The 17,907-nt window shown below is 41.0% G+C and overlaps 1 protein-coding gene across 1 annotated transcript in view; it reads left to right on the plus strand.

Moving 5' to 3' along the window:
* LOC144648159 (uncharacterized) overlaps positions 1-17,907 on the plus strand; it is a 33,834-nt gene that overhangs the window by 1,215 nt on the left and 14,712 nt on the right. Inside the window, exons 3-9 of the mRNA XM_078507786.1 lie at positions 1,281-1,352; positions 1,835-1,933; positions 4,068-4,202; positions 5,356-5,449; positions 6,003-7,285; positions 7,628-7,819; positions 12,720-12,882. Coding sequence (XP_078363912.1) covers positions 1,281-1,352; positions 1,835-1,933; positions 4,068-4,202; positions 5,356-5,449; positions 6,003-7,285; positions 7,628-7,819; positions 12,720-12,882 — 2,038 coding nt within the window. The remainder of the gene's footprint in view (positions 1-1,280; positions 1,353-1,834; positions 1,934-4,067; positions 4,203-5,355; positions 5,450-6,002; positions 7,286-7,627; positions 7,820-12,719; positions 12,883-17,907) is intronic.

Here is a 17,907-nt window from a genome sequence, read left to right on the forward strand (position 1 = left end):
TTTAATTTTAATTGATTTTATTTTACAAGCAACATGAAATCTAATCCTTATTAGCTATAAATTTGTTATTTCATAAAAAGCGTGGGGACTTGCAGGTGCCCATTTGTAGTAAGCCTTCTACGCAGATGTCCTTTTGGCTTGTCACGCAATCTTTTCTCTCCATCCAGAGGGAAAAAAATTGCGTTACGGACCAAAAAAACGTCTGCTTAAACGGCAATACAAAAGCAGATCGCCTGGACGGCGGAACAATCAGTATTGTTATATCCCCCAACTAAAATGTAGTTTTCTACTGGACGAGAACGTTTCACGCGACACGTGACACTCAGAACGTTTCACGTGACACTCAGTATGTTTCACGTGACACGTGACACTCAGAACGTTTCATGTAACACGTGACATTCAGATCGTTTCACGCGACACGTGACACTCAGAACGTTTCACGTAACACTCAAAACTCCATAACTTGAGCGACAACAGCTTGAACCTTGGCCTTACACATCATCAGGACGTAACTCAAAATTATTGCTGAGCACTTTTTTAGCGAATTTATGTTAGAAGACGGAAACTCGTCTCACACGAAATTCTGTCTGACGAAATAGCCTAATATAAATTTTTGGACGTCGAAACAAATCACGACTAAGACAAATAGGTTATCATTCTATCGGCAAAAGTTGCTGCATTTCTAGTTCCAGTCTTTTCCCGTGTTGCAAACAAAAGTTCACGACCAGATTTTCTCAGGTATAATTGTGAATTCTTGGCGGTTTCATGTCTTAGAAAGGCTTTCCATCCTTTTTCCGTCGTTTTTGACTGGAAAATGAACAAATATTGAAATTTAAGACGAGAAACTGTTTCTTCGCCGGAATCATATCAGACGAGTTTCCCGTCTTGCACATGTCTAATTATATAGACTAACTGAGTCGGAACGTCTCATAGGCCTTGTCCAGACTAATTCGGATAAATTTGAAAACGCATCTGACTTTCTCCGGTTTGGCCAACCATCCACACGAAAGGCGGCGTTCTCGGTCACCGAACAGAGCTTTCCGAAAACGGAGAATTTGAAAACGCCGGCTGTTCTCTGAGCAACATGAAATCGTCAAATCCTGTTTTTAAAAACGATAGTATTAACGGAAAACATGTTATCCGTTTTCGGATCCAACTCCGTTTTCAAATTTATCCCGATTAGTGTGGACAACACGTTCTCTTGGACACAAGACGACCTGAGTTAGGCCGTGGATCAAACCTCCTTTTTTCAATATTCCTTTTTCTCGCTTTCTCTGTAGCTTGTAGGTGCTGTAGATGTCAGTAGTGCGGAAGGCGATGCCATGTGCGTCGATGCAATCAAGACTTTGAAGGTAGGTTTCAGTCTTAAATTAAGTTCAGTTAGCAAACTGATTGAGAGATTTTCGATAGATTGTTTTAAAATTACTTCGTATTGGTTGAGATAGTGGTCCGAGTTTTTTTCCTTTTATCCTATCATAAAACTGGAAAACCAAAGTAAACGCGAAACTCAGTGGAAACAGTTCTAAGGGACGTTAAACTATTATACGTTGGGAACGTTTTTCTCTTACTCCTTTTGCATTTTGTCCATAAAGGGGACAAAAACATGATTGTATGTTGATTTTAAGATTTGAACTGATGTAAGGCGCCTTAGAACTTTTAGAAAATGTGCGCTGTATTAAGCTTTTTATTATTATTATTATTTATTATTATTATTATTATTTTATTATTATCATTATCATTATCTTTATTATTTTTATTATTATTATTATTATTATTGTATAAGAACTCATAGGAATTTTTTTAAATATCTTTCTTGACTTGTTTTGCGATTCAGATACAAGCAAAATTGAATAAAGATAGTGGCGAACATAAGCAGAGGATAGTGATGTATGTCACATTAAATGGTATCAGGATAGTGGATGAAAAAACTCAGGTGGGTGTACCTAACCAGCAAGAAATATCACCTGTCCTTCCTTCCTGTTCGCCATAAAAGGTAAAGTCTGTGTCCGAGCCAAGTGGCCCATACAGCCGAAGCTTATCCCGGTTTCTGTGGCATTAAGCGATTGGGAGTACTGCTCTCTCCCCCCCCCCCCCTGGATAGGATGCTAGTCCATCGCAGGGTTACCTCCCCCAGCAGTAAATTTGCCGGTGCACATTTATACACCTGGGTGGAGAGAGTAGACTGTCCACAGCCTCTCTATTTTTCAACGCAAAAAAAGCGAGAGAATCGGTAAACGCGAAGCGCTGGGGAGGGGGATCGGGCGGGAGCGTGCGAAGGGAGCGAAAGAAAGCCCCATCTCCTCGCACTTTCCGTTTTGCGCTGGCGTCCAGTTCTCTCACCGTTTTTTCCCAGCACTCATTCGATCGAAAAAATACGAAAAAAAGAAGGCTGTGGACAGTCTAGGAGAGAGGCACTTTGAGAGTTAAGTGTCTTGCCCAAGAACACAACGCAGCGCCCTGCAGCTGGCCAGGCCGGTGGTCGGGGTCTAGCGCGCTGACCACTAGGCCACCACGCCTCACACTGTTATACACAGACATAGTAATCTCACAGGTACCACAGGCTCTATGGAAGATATAGATCGTGTGACCTTTGTTCATCGCTCAACACTCATACAAGTTAACGCTCAACAAAGGTCACACGGTCTATATCTCCCATAGAGCCTGTGGTAACTGTGGTTATTTCTGGAGAATTCTCACCCCACATCAGCATTGGAACATTGTTAGTGTATTCTAGATCAACCCAGAACACCATAGCCATCACTAACCACTCAAGAAAACCACATAAATAATTACTGTCCCTCCTAAAATCCTATTGTTCTCCCTCTGTGTAATATATCGACGATTGCAGCCATGAACTAAAACATCAGTGTAAAAGCGACTGAAATCGTCGATGTAATGCAGAGAGAAAAAAAAAGGGGTTTTAGGAGGGTCAATGCTCACAGCATTATTGGGTATATTGCAGGCAGCTGAGGCCGCAATAATGCTTCAGTAATTATCTATTAACCACTAACGACTGGACCTAATCCAAGCCCTTGTATTAAACTAAACTGGTGTTTCTGGTTTGCACACATAATATCAAATAAGCATAATTCATCTCACTTCCATATTGACTCCAGTTTTCGCATGGATTGCTTGACGATCCAAGAGGACTATCGTATTTACTCGAATAAGCGCCGCGGCGCTTATAAAATTTTTCGCGCCTCAAGTGCGGCGCTTATTCGAGGGCGGCGCTTATTTAAAATTTGGACGCCACAAACAGTCTTATCTTTTACAGCAATTGAAAATAGCGTCTTTTGATCGTCAGTATTTGTCTCTTGCTGAGACAGAAGTGGCGCTAGCTGTCGTGACAAAGTTTGCGGCCTTCACAACATTTATAGAACTACGTATGGTAAGAGTGTTGAATAGAAAAACTAATGGGAGAGCTATAAAACAATCACTTATAACTGCAAAACATCGATTTTGATGCAAAGAAATGTTCAAGCTTGTTTTAGAGTTGCTTTTGTAGTGCCGTTTTAAGTTAAACGAAATTCTTCAAATTAGCACCGCATCGGGACTGCGGCGCTTTTTCGGGGGCGGAGCTTATTAACTTTTTTGTCCCAAATGCGGCGCTTATTCGAGGGCGGCGGTTATTCGGGGGCGGCGCTTATTCGAGTAAATATGGTAAGTGGTACAGAACAGTTCTTATAAGGGCCTCTTTACATGAGAGCCGAGATGAGTTTCGTCCCGGGATGAAAAACATTTCATTTTACATGAGCGTGTTCATCCCGGGATAAGTCGTCCCGCCCGAGTTGAATTCATCTCGCCCGTGCTTACATAACATTACATTTCATCCCGGGAAGGACTGTTTACATGGGGTTTTTCGTCATGTTTCATCCCGGGATGACATTTCATCCCGGTGTTTCATCCCGGGATGAAATCATGTATCATCATGTAAACATCAACAAGAAAATGACCAGACACCGAGATGAATTCATCCCGGGACGAAAGTCATCCCGGGACGAAAACTCTCATGTAAAGAGGCCCTAAGATGCGATTCAAAAAAATGCTTTTCTGATATATTTTTTCAGGAAGTACAGCATGATCATCCACTCAAAAAAGTATCATACATAACCCCAGACCCAGACGACAAGAATATATTTGCGTGGGTTTTCAGTCAACCTGGCCATGGATACAAGTTATTTGCTGTAAAGTCAGAAAAACCTGTAAGTAAAACTATTTCTTTTTTGGCTAGTAATGCGTAACAACAAGTGGCGTAAGAAATAAACACCTTAACTCTACCAAGATTTATGTAATGTCTCAGAAGTGCGGTGGCCTAATGGTTAGCACGCTGGACTCCGGATCGAGCGGTTCGGATTCGAGGCCCGGTTACTGGGGTCACTGTATTGTTTTCTTGGGCAAGAAACTTTACTCCCAGTCTTATAGTGCCTTTTTCCACCCAGGTGTATAAATGTAAGGGTACCAGCGAATTTACTGCTGGGGGTAACCCTGCGATGGACTAGCATCCCATCCAGGGGAAAGTAGAAATTCTTCTTGCCGCTTCGTGCTACAGAAACCGGGATAAGTTCCAGCCTGATGGGCCATGAGGCTCGAACACAGACCAAGATAATATGAAGTGATCGTTATAGTTATAGTTACAATTCATATTCTCTTGCATAGATTTAACCTTTTACCTGTTTAGATTGGTTATCACTTACAGAAATAGCCTAAGAGGCAGCATATTGGGAAAATTAGATTTATCATCAGTGGCATGCTGGTGTTTAAACACTGTCCAACGGCGCACTTCTTGATTCGTCAGTTCGAAAAAAACGTTTTACAAAAAATGAAAAGTGCCACAAACCGAGCAAAACACTTTAAAAGTGGCAATGGTACAGTACCTGTCTTCAAGCCTACTAGGCTTTTCAGTAGGGCCGTAACTAGCATGAGGCAAGACGAGGCACTTGCCTCATCTTGATTTTAACCCAGAATTAAAAACAAAATATGTTTAGTTGGGAAAATAATTCCCAGTTGAACAAGGTTGTTTTATTTTTCAAGAAAAACCTTATGAAAAATGTTTGAGAAAGAGTTTCAGAGCCTCTAGTTCTCCCAGCGAGATTTTGCTTCGTCTATGCTTTTGCTTCGTCTATGCCAAAGCTCTGATTACGGCTCTGGTCAGGACAGCGATTAAAAGTATTGCCAAAACCCCCGGATGGGATGTTTGCCATTGCAGGCTACACCTAGCATGTCTGATTTTCCTAGCAAGTCGCCCACAATACAATGGTCCCAGTTAGGGCTCAAGCTCAGACGTCCCGAGTCCAGTTTACGAAACATTAGGCAAGGTTATCGAACCTTAAAAAATTGTTTTGAATTCCTTGACAGGCTACTGTTCTCAATGAGACAGTGTTTGAACTTTTTCAAGTTCGGTTTGCAATCCCAGAGCCGGCTGGACTCAATTTATCTCAAGCGTCAAATGGTAAACAATATATATTTTGCAACCTCGTTGTTGTGTCTTAGGCCAAGGCCAAACGTCGAACTTCACATGAGACGAACTAAACTGAGCGAATTAAGTTCATGATGAGTTCGACGTTTGACTCAGTAAAGTTCGTCCGACTAAATTAAGATCAACCAACACGTTATATCCGTCTGCTTTAGTCGGATAGAACGTGTGAAGATCGAATGTAGGACAAACGTCTATCTTTTTAAGCGCCGTAGAGATAGGAAGGTAAAGAGAGTTGAAAGATATCTTAATAGGATCATTTTTGAAATTCGCTGTTTGCATGCATGTTTCCAAAAATAATCAAATTGAAAATTTACCAGTAGACAAACCAAACAATTTTCGGAGGTACACGTATAAACTGCAGTTCGTTATGTTCATGCGTGCCAGTTTTGAAAGGCAAAGGATCATAGGAACTTGTTGTAAACGCAGTAAATGATTTACCAAAAATAAGGAGTGGCCAAGGAGTGCCCCCCCCCCGGGCCCCAACCCCCAGATCCGCCATTTACATTTTTTGGTCAACTTTTTGCAGCACTGCACCATTCCGGTGAAGCTTCTTTAGAGGAACAGCTAAGAGGTCATGTTGAACTAAGAAGACAGTTGAAGGAGATGGAGTCACAATTATCGAATTGTCGAGGACAGTTACGAGAAAAAGACTTACAAGAGGCCAGGTCACAAGGACGACTGAGGGAGGTGGAACGACAGCTGACACTTTTCCAAGAACTATTGCGTGAAAAACAATTGCAAGTGGACATCTTACATGAACACTTACGGGAAAAAAGCGATCAACAAGCAATGTCACAAGGACAATTAAGAGAGATGGAACAGCAGTTGACAAGAATGGAACGACAACTTACAGAAAAAGACCTTGAATTAGAAAATTCGGAAAGAGTATCGAGGGAAAGGGAACAGCAGTTGACATATTTCCAAGTACAAGAGGCCATCTTGCATGAACAGCTGGAAGAACAAAGACAACAAGAAGAAAACTCCCAAACACAGTTGAGGGATCTGGAACAGCAACTAAGAGTGAAAGATGTACACGAAGAGACTTTACAAAGACAACTGAGGGAGATGGAACAACAGTTGACAAACTTACAAGAACAGTTTAGAGAGAAAGACGTCGAAACTGTTGGCTTACAGCATCAAGTGACCACACTAGAAGGACAGCTGAGAGCAAAAAACCGGCATGTGAATGAAATGGAGTTAACTCTGTCAACAACTCGGCAAGCACTGAGTGAACGTCAACGACAACAGACCCCTGACTGGGTTATTCTTCGTGATAAAATTCAGCTGACAGATACACTGCTTGGTAGGGGAGGCTGGGGAAGTGTTGTCGAGGGCAAGTACTGTGGCTGTGCTGTAGCTGTAAAACAAATCCATGAGTTGATTCTTTCTCCTCACAACCGGAGTTTGTTTGAACGAGAAATGGACATTGCTTCAAGATGCCGCCATCCTTGTTTGTTGCAATTCATTGGAGCAACAAATGATGAGGGAAGTCCTTTGTTTGTAACAGAGCTCATGGAGTCAAGTTTACGAGCATTGCTAGAGCAGCGACCTCTTGTTGAGACAGAAGTCTCCTTTATTTCTCAGGATGTCGCTCGAGCGTTAAGCTATCTTCATCAAAAGAAACCTTCTCCAATTATCCACCGCGATATAAGCAGTGCTAATGTGTTGCTATGGCGAAATGGTGACCAATGGCGAGGCAAAGTGTCAGATTATGGTACTGCTAATTTCATGCAACAGACCATGACAGTTGCCCCTGGAGCTATGATTTACAGTGCGCCTGAAGCACTCACGTCAAATCAAACAGTCAAGGTTAGCTTTATTCATTTTTCCTTGAACGGCTCTCTGTCTAGGAAGTCTTGACCAAGCTGCAGGACGAACATCAAACAAATTCTGTTGATGCTTTTAAGCAAAAAAAGCAGACTGTAAAACGCAATTTTTTTTTAAAAAAAGGGGGAAATCCTTTGGGGATATGGTAGGATAATTGCTCGCAAAACATCGATGATTATAGCTCATATATGTTTTCAATAGATGATGAGCAACCTTAATAGTTTTTTTTTATATATCAGTTAAAATCGTACAGAACCTGAATGGAATACAGTAAATTTCTTCAGTGGAGTATTGAAACTTTTTTATAATTGTTGCTGTTTTTAGGTCGATGTGTACAGCTTTGGTGTTCTCCTATGTGAAATGTGCATCCGGGAATTGCCAGATCCCGACAGGCGTGATCAACAAATTGCAATGGTGACAAATCACGTGCTTCGAGCCCTTATACGGGGATGTGTGCAAACAGAGCCTGGGGCGAGACCAAATATGGAAGAGATTATTGAGGAACTCGAAGAACCAGTTTAATGACATGTCATAGACACGCTATTGTGATCAAATGTATTTTTGGAACGAGTTTTTTTTTTTACGAGGGCTTTTAAATTTAGGAAAATAATCCCTTAGGATCAGTTATGAAGAAAATAGTTTATAACAATTTTTGAATAGCGTCTTGTTAAAGTTTAGTTCAGGTACCATAAATCTCTCAACATGGTTTTTTTTTGATCAAATAAACACCAAGTAGAGTCTAATTCGTCCTGCTGAGTGAACTGGATCGCATTTGAACGAATTAAAGACATTTTGTAATGAAGTTAGCATAATAAAGGCCCAAAAATACTTTATTCAAATACATAACAAAACTAACTAACTAACTAACTACCTTACTAGCTAGCTAGCTAGCTAGCTGGCTAAGGCTATATTTACACGGGACCGGTTACAAGCGGATCTGGTCTGATTTTCGGACCGGATAGGCCTTCTGTTTAGACGGGACCGTTCTGGAACGGTCCGGAACAGATCCGAAACTGGATCGGTTCCAAACCGTTACATGTAAAGAGAAGCCGATCCGGTCCGGTCCGGTTCGGAACGGTTTCAGTCCAGTCCCGTGTGAACGTGAACGTAGCCTAACTACATGAACTTACTTCGTGAACTAACTAGCTAACTAACTAACTGTTGTGATAAAGATAAAATGATTGGTGTGCAGCCAGGCATGTTAAAAATTTTGGTAAAAAGGAAATAAAATCAATTATAAAAACAAAAAGAAAACTTTTACAAAGATTTGCCAAAACAAACAGGAGCATTTTGAACTTTCCACACTGCAATTAAATCAACTCAACACATAACATCCAAAAAAATTGAGGTTTTGAAAGTTAAAAGCCTGGTCGGACAAGTTTGTGGCCAAATATGGAGCAAGTTTATTTTATTATACTATCATAATACAACGCAGAAATGCTTTGTTATCACTTTCGTTCTTATTCCGTTTTGAGAATTAATTTATCACGCGCAATGCGAGCTAATGCGTGACGTCTCAATATGACTGCTTATATTCTCTACGCGCCTCGGCATTCTCGGATCAGGGTCCTATAGGAAAGCGGAGGGGAGGGATGGGTGGAGCCCAGGACCCCAAAATTTTCGCCATGGAGTCTGGAGTCTGGAGTTCCCGATTATGCTAGTAAAACTGGCATTTTATGCTCCTAGCAATGCTCGTTTTTTACCCAAAAATGCTCAAATTATGCTCAACTTTCAAAATTATGCTCTTTTGGTTTGAAAAATGCTTTGCTTTATTCCTCGTAGCGGGGTGTATAATTTTGTCCAACAAAGGGCTCAGGCGGGATCAAATCTCGTGTGGAGTTTACGGTCATTGCGTTCGACGAAGGAGAGCGCAAGCCTAATTCTGTTTTGTGTCCTGTGTCTTTTGAGTTGGTATGCCTGTGCACTGTTATGCAGAATGAATCGAGCCGTAATGCGCGCGCAGGTGTATGGACTCCAAATTGGCCGCCCCGATTGATTTTTGCAGGGGCAAGTCTCGGCCGGGAAACTGGTGCGACGATATTTTAGTCTCGTTTTACTTGTGATCAGAACACGGCGTTATCGAGTGATGAGGCTCGCATTTGCGTTAAACATTTGCACGGTGTAGACGACATCAGAGCAGATGAAGCGATCGAATACAACCGAACCATTGTTTAGTTAGATGAAGCGATCGAATACAACCGAACCATTGTTCAGTCGAGTAAATGCGGCACCGGAAGCATTCTTTTGTATAACGTGACCAAATCGATCATGACTAATACACCACACGAGTACTACGAGCAACATACGGGTAACATACGAGTAACACACGAAACATACGGGCACATACGGATACATACGAGTAACATACGGATACATACGAGTAACATACGGATACATACGAGTAACATACGGATACATACGAGTAACATACGGATGCATACGAGTAACATACCAATACATACGTGTGCATACCAGTTCCTTTTTCATTTTTCTTTATTTTATTTTATTTTTCATTTTTATCAGTATGCTCCCCCACCCCCCTTCCCGTCAATAAGGTTGCGTGACGAGCCCAAAGGACAAAACGTATTGAAGACGTATCAAGAATTTGAAATGTTATAAGGTCAATAGCTCAACTTCTTGAATTCACTTACATACGATCTTATCCGTAACATACGAGTAACATAAGGACACATACGGGTGCATACCAGTTCCTATTTCATTTCACTTTATTTTATTTTGTTTTTTTTATTTTTCAAGTTTTTGTTCCTTGTCCTTTGGGCTCGTCACGCAATCTTTTTGGAGAGGAGTGCGATGGAGAAACACGTTACATCTAATGACCAATAATTGATTTTTCGATTATTATTCGATTATTATACTCGTATGTTACCTGTATGTACCCGTAATTGCCCGTATGTTTTGTTTTGTTTATTCTGTTGCATAAAATAAAAATGAAAAATGAAATGAAATGAAATAAGAACTGGCATGCACCCGTATGTATCCGTATGTTTATACTCGTATGTTACCTGTATGTAACCGTATGTACCCGTATGTTCCGTGTGTTACTCGTATGTTACCCGTATGTTACCCGTGGTACTCGTGTGGTGTATTAGTCATGATCGACCAAATCACGTCGTGCACAGAGTTCTGTCTAGCCTGCGAACCCAGACGCATTTCCGGCTGTCGCTTGTCTCCGCCGAAAAATAGCGTCTGCGAAACCGAGCCAGAGAATGATTTCTGTGATTTACCTTGCATATCCGAAGAGGTGCCACGCGTGTAGTCTGCGAGAGCATCGCACAATCGCGTGTAGAAAACAATGGCGAATGAGTTGGACACTGCAGTGCGATGGGGAACGTGTTTCAGGTTAATGCTTTAACATACGTGCATTGGAAGAGAGAAGACGTACTCACTAATCTTTCGAATGGATTTGGGATCGGACATCAGTTAATTTCTAAGCATTGGCTGAGAGGAATACCGGTATTTAGTATACTATTGTGATCGTCTTTTCGCCGCTCATATTAAAGTGGAATGAAGGACTAGCAGGTCAGCCTATTATCGTCGCTTGGCGTTAATAAAATAGCGCTGAATAACGATACATTGAAAACCGAGAAAATAAGTATTAACAACAGCCGCTATTCGATCGTTTACACATCACCAGAGTCTTGGATAGGTGAGCATGAGTTAAATATCCGGTAGCAGCAGTCGTTGACGAGCCACATGTTACTTGTTTTGTTGGTAAGTTTATTTGATTGTATACTATCACCAGCGATTTCAAAACAAGTCAGAAAATCGATTAGGAATTTTACGGTAAAATGCATGATCAACTGGAACCGTGCAGCCAAGAGAGCGATGAAAATCGAGCCTAGTTCCGGTGTTTTTGGGTCAATTGGGCTATTAAAATTAATACTTCTGTTATCAGTGCATTTACTAATAGACAAAACTACCCTGTACTGAAACTAGGAGGAAGATAATAAATAAAAACAATAAATAAATATTATTGGTCAGAGTTGTATTTTTAGTGTACTGTCTCTTCCGAAAGAGACGATTCGTTCGAGCGACTCGCTGACATTCCCCTCTACGCCGCGGTGTAGATATAAACATAATTTTAGCTATCGCTCAGTGAAACCTGAAAAGGTTTATTGATTTTTATTCTTTGGGACAAGTGTTTGAGTCTTCATGGTGCAAAGAAGGGCGCTAGAAACGCAAAAGGGCCGGTTAAGAACTCGCAGGCATTGCAATGACGCTTGTCGCAACTTTTAATTTTTTGTGCAATTTCTCGAAACTGAACCGGAAATGCGTTTGGGTTCGCAGGCTACGAAAGGTGAAGATGAAACTCACCTGGTCGATTACCACCTCCTGTGTGTTGCTAGAATTTTTACCTATCTACCGACAAAATGTCGGACATTAACGACGAAATCTTATTGGATTCCATGCCCAATTTCGTCCAAGTTTTGCAGGGCGTTCTTTAATCGGTCGGTCAGCTATTCACGGCCCACGTAAACAGACAGATGTACATCTTTGGTTTTGCATTGAATGATTTAAAAATGAAAGTATGCCTTATACATAAACCGAATACGAAAAATTTATTTGCAACTGAAAATGTTTTTTTGCAAAGAAACAACTTTCTCCGGTGTAAGAAACCTTCGATGTTTGTCCAACAGCTCGAGACAGCGATGTCGCGAGGGAGCCGCGCGGTGTGCACTCGTGTTTTATTCTGTCGCGTAATCTGATTGGCCAAAGGGAAACAAAAGATGCGACGTCACAGAAATCATTCTCTGGCTCGGTTTCGCAGACGCTATTTTTCGGCGGAGACAAGCGACAGCCGGAAATGCGTCTGGGTTCGCAGGCTAAGTTCTGTCCAGACTTCGATAAATGATACCCACAATAATTATGATGGTAAGCTTATAAAGAGATATGAAAGAGATGTCCGTGTTGTAGCTGGAAAGAATGGCGGGAGTTGTTCTGTTGCTATGACCTCTACAAATGCTGAGAAATCTCAGGCTGTGAAAAAAGCAAAAAGCAACAGGAAACGAGACAGAGAACCATCTCGAATTTCTGTTCGTAGAGTTACTAAATTGCTTAGAAGAAAGAAATACAGAAGTAGACTTAAAAAACTACTGAAACATAATTTCCCAAGCTCCTCACTTATTAGAAATGTTTGTAGCAATTACGGCAAGAAATGGTTTATTTTGTGTAACTCTGAACATTGTTTTTTTCATAAACAAGCAGAAAGAGAAAAAAGTTACAAGTATTGCACTGGTTAACAGAAAGAGTTTCATTAATAAGTTTAATGCCTTATGATTTTGGTGGGAGTGGAGACAGTTTTTTTAGGAGTCAGTTTCACACCAACTGTATGGAACTGCAGAGTTGCATTTTCAAATTCGTGCTGCTGGTATTAGGCACTTTAATAATCATCCAGAATTTTATGTTGAGAGCGTTTCTGACAATAGTTGGCAAGACTACATTCAGCAAATGTCAACACCAGGAACTTGGTGTGCCGGACAATGTAATTATCCAGGCAGTGGCCAATGCTCATAATTGTGTTATTTATATCACCGAGTCTGATGTCAATAAACCACATGGTACAATAATAACTCCTGTTGACTGTGAAGGAGAAGCAAACACAATTTTCATTGGATATATTAATGAGCTACACTATGTTTCAACAGTGCCACTTACAGATAGTCCAAATAAAAAACAGATTAACGTATCTTAAGAGAAAGTTAAAAGAGTCTGATGACCAAAAAGAGAAGAGACTTGCCAAGAGACTGAAGAGAAGAAACACTAGAGATGCAGAAACTGATGGGCGTGTTTAAAACACGAAATGGCAAAATGGCGAAATGACGAAATGGCGAAATGACGAAATGATAAGATAAATACACGTAAATAATATAGTTTGGTTTCCCTTTGAACTTCAAGGCAGTTCTGTTTTCAAGGGAACATTTCAATGTTCTGGCCCAGGAATATAATGAATACTTGTCACTTATCACAACGCCAAATTGAACGTATTACTGAAATGCCTCAGCAAACAAGGATATCTCTTTTTTCATTTAGTACTTGCCAAGTTACCTATCAGTATCTGCACTGCACTACAAAGCTTGCCTTGTATTTAAGAACTGATATAGACATCGAACGTCACTTCGTTTCTGTGCAAAGTACGTTTGCCACTTGTATTGTGTATAAACTTCATCGCGAAGTAGGTTCGGTTTTGATAATCCATTTCATGTGAATGTTGGAGCTCAAAGCCTAATTTCATAGCCGCTGCTCGGTGGTAAATACGAAATAAACAAATCATTTTCTTCCGATGTTGAAACGAAACGCCGACATTTCGATCAAGAATGTCCTAGGCGTATCAAACCGCGCCCTGTTAACAAAGAGACACTGGAATCCAAATTACCCATAGGTTCGTGACGGCTCTCCGTGACCATAGTTAGTATGCCGTGACGGAGAATTTGTGATTGCAGTTTGTTTTATTTTTCGGGACTTATCCAAGAATAAATTCAGCAACATATGAAGATTCCAGTAGAACGGTAATATTGTATAACTTTGGCTCTTATCTTCAGTATCATTTCACCATTTCGCCATTTCGTCATTGCGCCATTTCGTGTTTTAAACACGCCCGCAAATTTGTACTTGCAAAATTTTCCACACATGCTGTTTTCACACCAGACACCTGCGGTCAACAAAATCATGGGTGTTTTTACTTTATATTCCTCAATTACACAATGTTTTTGTTCCAAAAAACCTTGATTAAGAACTATAATATTTTTTCATTCATATTTTTAAAATAATATTTTTTGATCTCATAAGTTATGTACTTTATTGTACCATACATTTGTAAGTATTTTTAGTTGAAAGCAAATTCTGCAATATTAATTCATACTTCAATATATTGCTGTTTCAAGTTAAAAGTGCTTTCTATGGAATTCACATGTTGCTGTTTCAAATATAAAATAATGTTGTCTGTAACCTTAAAGGAACAGTGCCACAGCTGAGTTTAAGTTTGAACTTTGAACTGTGTCGTTACTTTCATACTTGTGTGTTACACATAACACACATTCAAAGACAAGCAATTGTCATTCATTCTTGGAATTAATAAAGTTATTGTTTACAGTTTATTCGCAATCAATGTTATTAAATTATTCTTACAAACATTTCACCTTCCTCTTTTGTCCCATCACCAACAAATTGTACAAGAAAAATGGGAAATCTCAGTCAACACCAAAAACTACCCCTCCTTTCAAGCCTTGCTCGAACGCATTCCCCTAATCGCTGATTACTACTAGTATATATATATTTGTGAGCTTGGTGTGTGGCGGAAATGACGTCACACGGCCGCGCGCCGGTGGCCTAGATGGTGTGAGGCGTCGAACTTGAAATCAGATCTTCGGGACTGAGGGCGGGGGTTCGAATCCGGCTAGGGTTTTTTTATTATTATTATTATTATTATTATTATTACTTTTTTTTGTGGGTTCGAATCCTGAGCCTTTCATTTGTATCGTTTTTCTTTTCGTATTAAAATAACACTAATTTCCACATAATACTCCCTAAACGCCTATTCAGGCTATAAACCTTTCATCGCCATCAGGGGCGCGCGGGCGGAGGGTTCGAATCCTCCTGCCGTTCGTTATTCTTTTTTTTAATGCCCTCAAATAAATGTCCAAAATGCGACTATCCAATAATTTGTCGATGATTTTGAAAATAGCCTGCGCTTCCCAACGCTTTATACCTCTTTACGAACCAGAAAGAGCCGCCATCTTCAAAGCGGAGTAGACCCTGGGAACGAGGGTGTCGCGGCCATGCCCGTTACAATTCAATTAATGTTCAACTTCAGAGCTTCGCGAGGCCCTGCGAGTCACGTATTACTAGTTTTAAAGGAATACATACAAAAAAGACACCATCATGTGTGTGTTTTAAGTTAACTCAGTTGACTGAATAATATGAACATTAATAAAAAATCTTTAAAATTCTTTTAACACCTATATAACACGTGTTTGTGTTTATGTATAACACAACGTTAGCTGTTTGTTCACTTGTCCTTTATATGTATTATATAACACAACCTTGGCCAGCTGGTTAGCTCTTTGTTCAATTGCCCTCAAAGCGTCTATCGCTTGTTGTACTGCAACAACTTCCTTCTTTTGGCTGCAGGTTGATAGTTTGTGACAAGGGCGTGGCTGACGCCATCTTGTTTTGATATTGAGCAAGGACTGGGTACAACCTTGAGAATCAACCGATGACCAACTAGGCCTTTTACCTACTCACAACTGTCGCACACAGTATTTAGAGTTTCCTAAAGGTCTTTAGAAGTGTTTGAACACCAAAAACAAGCAAATGTTAGCTTTTGACGGCAAAAAAACGATAAATTATGCTAGTAATTCTTTTTTTGGGGAAAAGTGTAAAAAAAATGCTTGTTAAGCCAAATTATGCCAAAAAAATGCTAGCGTAATCGGGAAATACCTAGCCTGGACCCCTCAGAACGTGGAGCCCTCAGAATGTTTTTTTTACAGAGCCCCTGCTTCTGCAACCTCGTTCCCAGGGCTTTTCCCTTGGTGATTTGGAACGGGCGGGAGGAAAAGCCCTGGAAACAAGGTTGCTGCTTCTGGGGATCCAATCTCGTCCCCATAGCCCTTTCGTTTCTCTTAGCCGGCTGAGCCTTGGCACGAGAAAACGAAGGGCTCTGGGGACAGAGAATTTCCAGTCCTAGATTCTAGGACTTCTGGTCTTCATGTATGCAGTCATGACGTTTCAAGAGAATGTATGAGAGAGTCGTTTTGTTTTTGACTTCCGTTTAGGAATTCTTTGTTCCATACAGCCAATCAAAAAAGTTCGAATTAATTCAAAAATCCTATGTCCCCAGAGCCCTCCGTTTTCTCGTGCCAAGCCGGCTAAGAGAAACGAAAGGGCTATGGGGACGAGAATGCTGGGGATCGAGAGCCCTGCACTGGAGTCCCGATTTTTGGGGCCTAGAGGCTAGGAGCCCTAAACCCTGTCGAAGAAGCCGTAATCAACGTAATAAGCCTTTCTGTGTGTCCTCTCCCCGGGGGGAGGAGGTAACCCATAAACTTCGGATAGGGGTGTGCCGTGAAAGTTCTTAAACCCTGACCCTATTTAAGGATAAAGAAAGCAAAAATTGATACCCTTTTTAAGGCCCAAAACCGAAAAATGACACCCTATTTAAGGGAAGGAGAAGCGTTCCGTGACCACTCAAACAACGGCTAACTGCACACGGCCAACACAAATCTTTATAAAAACCGCTTTACTAATACCTGAACGGATAGTTCAGTTTGAAGATACCTTTTTTTCGATTAGCTGGGCGTTTATTAAAGCTGATAGAATTTAGGTACCCTATATAAGGATCACGGCGGGAACAAAATACCAAAAGGTGCAAAAATGATACCCTATTTAAGGACTGAGCCCCACAAAAACCATACCCTATCCTGCGGTACATACCTATATAGTCCATGTATGGGAGTACCCCCCGGGGTGTCCTCTTTACCCAATTATCGAGTGTTCCCGTTTCTACCAATGAAACAAAGTGATGATCCAGTTATTTTTTTCTATTTCACGGGTAAGCTTTCAAGAGACCATGTAATACACGATTAAAAGTTATACTGACCCCTACAGAGGAACAATAGTTTCATTTGCTCAAGGCTGAGCTGACAGTGTCACTCCCTTACAGTGCGAAGCAGTGCGAGACCTGTTGTTTCCTTGCTGCGCGCTAATCTTACTTTCATGCTTCTTCCACCTGGTTGCTACTAGACTCCTTTATATTGCTCCCTAATGCTTTTCCTCGTTAACGTTTTACCTCACTATAATTCATCTACGTATCGGGGGAGGGGGAAGGGAATCCCATATGAAAGCGACGGGTATGCTTGTCGTCTTGCTTTGGGGTGTAAATGTGCGGATTTTGGTCTCACCAAGATGCTCCGGGGAAAGCGTCAATATTTTTAGCCGTCGCGGTCTCGTTTAAGGTTGCAGGAATATAAATTCTATAGATATTATTCAATTTGGTATCTTTTAGGGGTCAAAAAGCTTGGGCCATTCCCAGATTGGTCTCCTTTAGAATTTGCCGACGATCATTCCCGTCTGTTTCATATGCGAGTACATGTACACTTTTTCAGTTTTTTCCTCTCCCCGCTCACTGAAAGATCAATGAGACACCTTATGTGGAATACATGAAGCCGTTGCCGAGGGGTAGAGCCTGTCGCTGGAAACGGGAAACGAGCTGGCATTTTAGCTAACAAGTTTTGTAGGTGAGTTTTTGCGTCTTTTACCCTTACTTTTATCAAAACTATCTTTCCACTGAAGTGACTTATCATTTTTTTTTACGGATCGACTGATTAATCAGTGGATTTATTTAATACTGGGCCGGGCACCGTTATGAACAGCACAGACGTTTTTGGGGCCATGGAAGTAAACCGGAAGTGGTTTGTTCTCTTGTTTGGCGCTTGCAAACACAAAACAAGATCTTTCCTACCTATTGATGGGAGTGATGGCAGCTTCTGGTTGTTGCCCATTGCTCAAAAACGTCTGAGTTCAAAATCCTGGCTAGACCAATCAGTGAGGAAGAATCTTGTGAATGATCTTACGTGCGATGTGATCGA

The sequence above is a fragment of the Oculina patagonica genome, chromosome 4 (assembly GCF_052425735.1).
Source record: "Oculina patagonica isolate OP01 chromosome 4, crgOcupat, whole genome shotgun sequence".
NCBI classification, from domain to species: Eukaryota; Metazoa; Cnidaria; class Anthozoa; order Scleractinia; family Oculinidae; genus Oculina; species Oculina patagonica.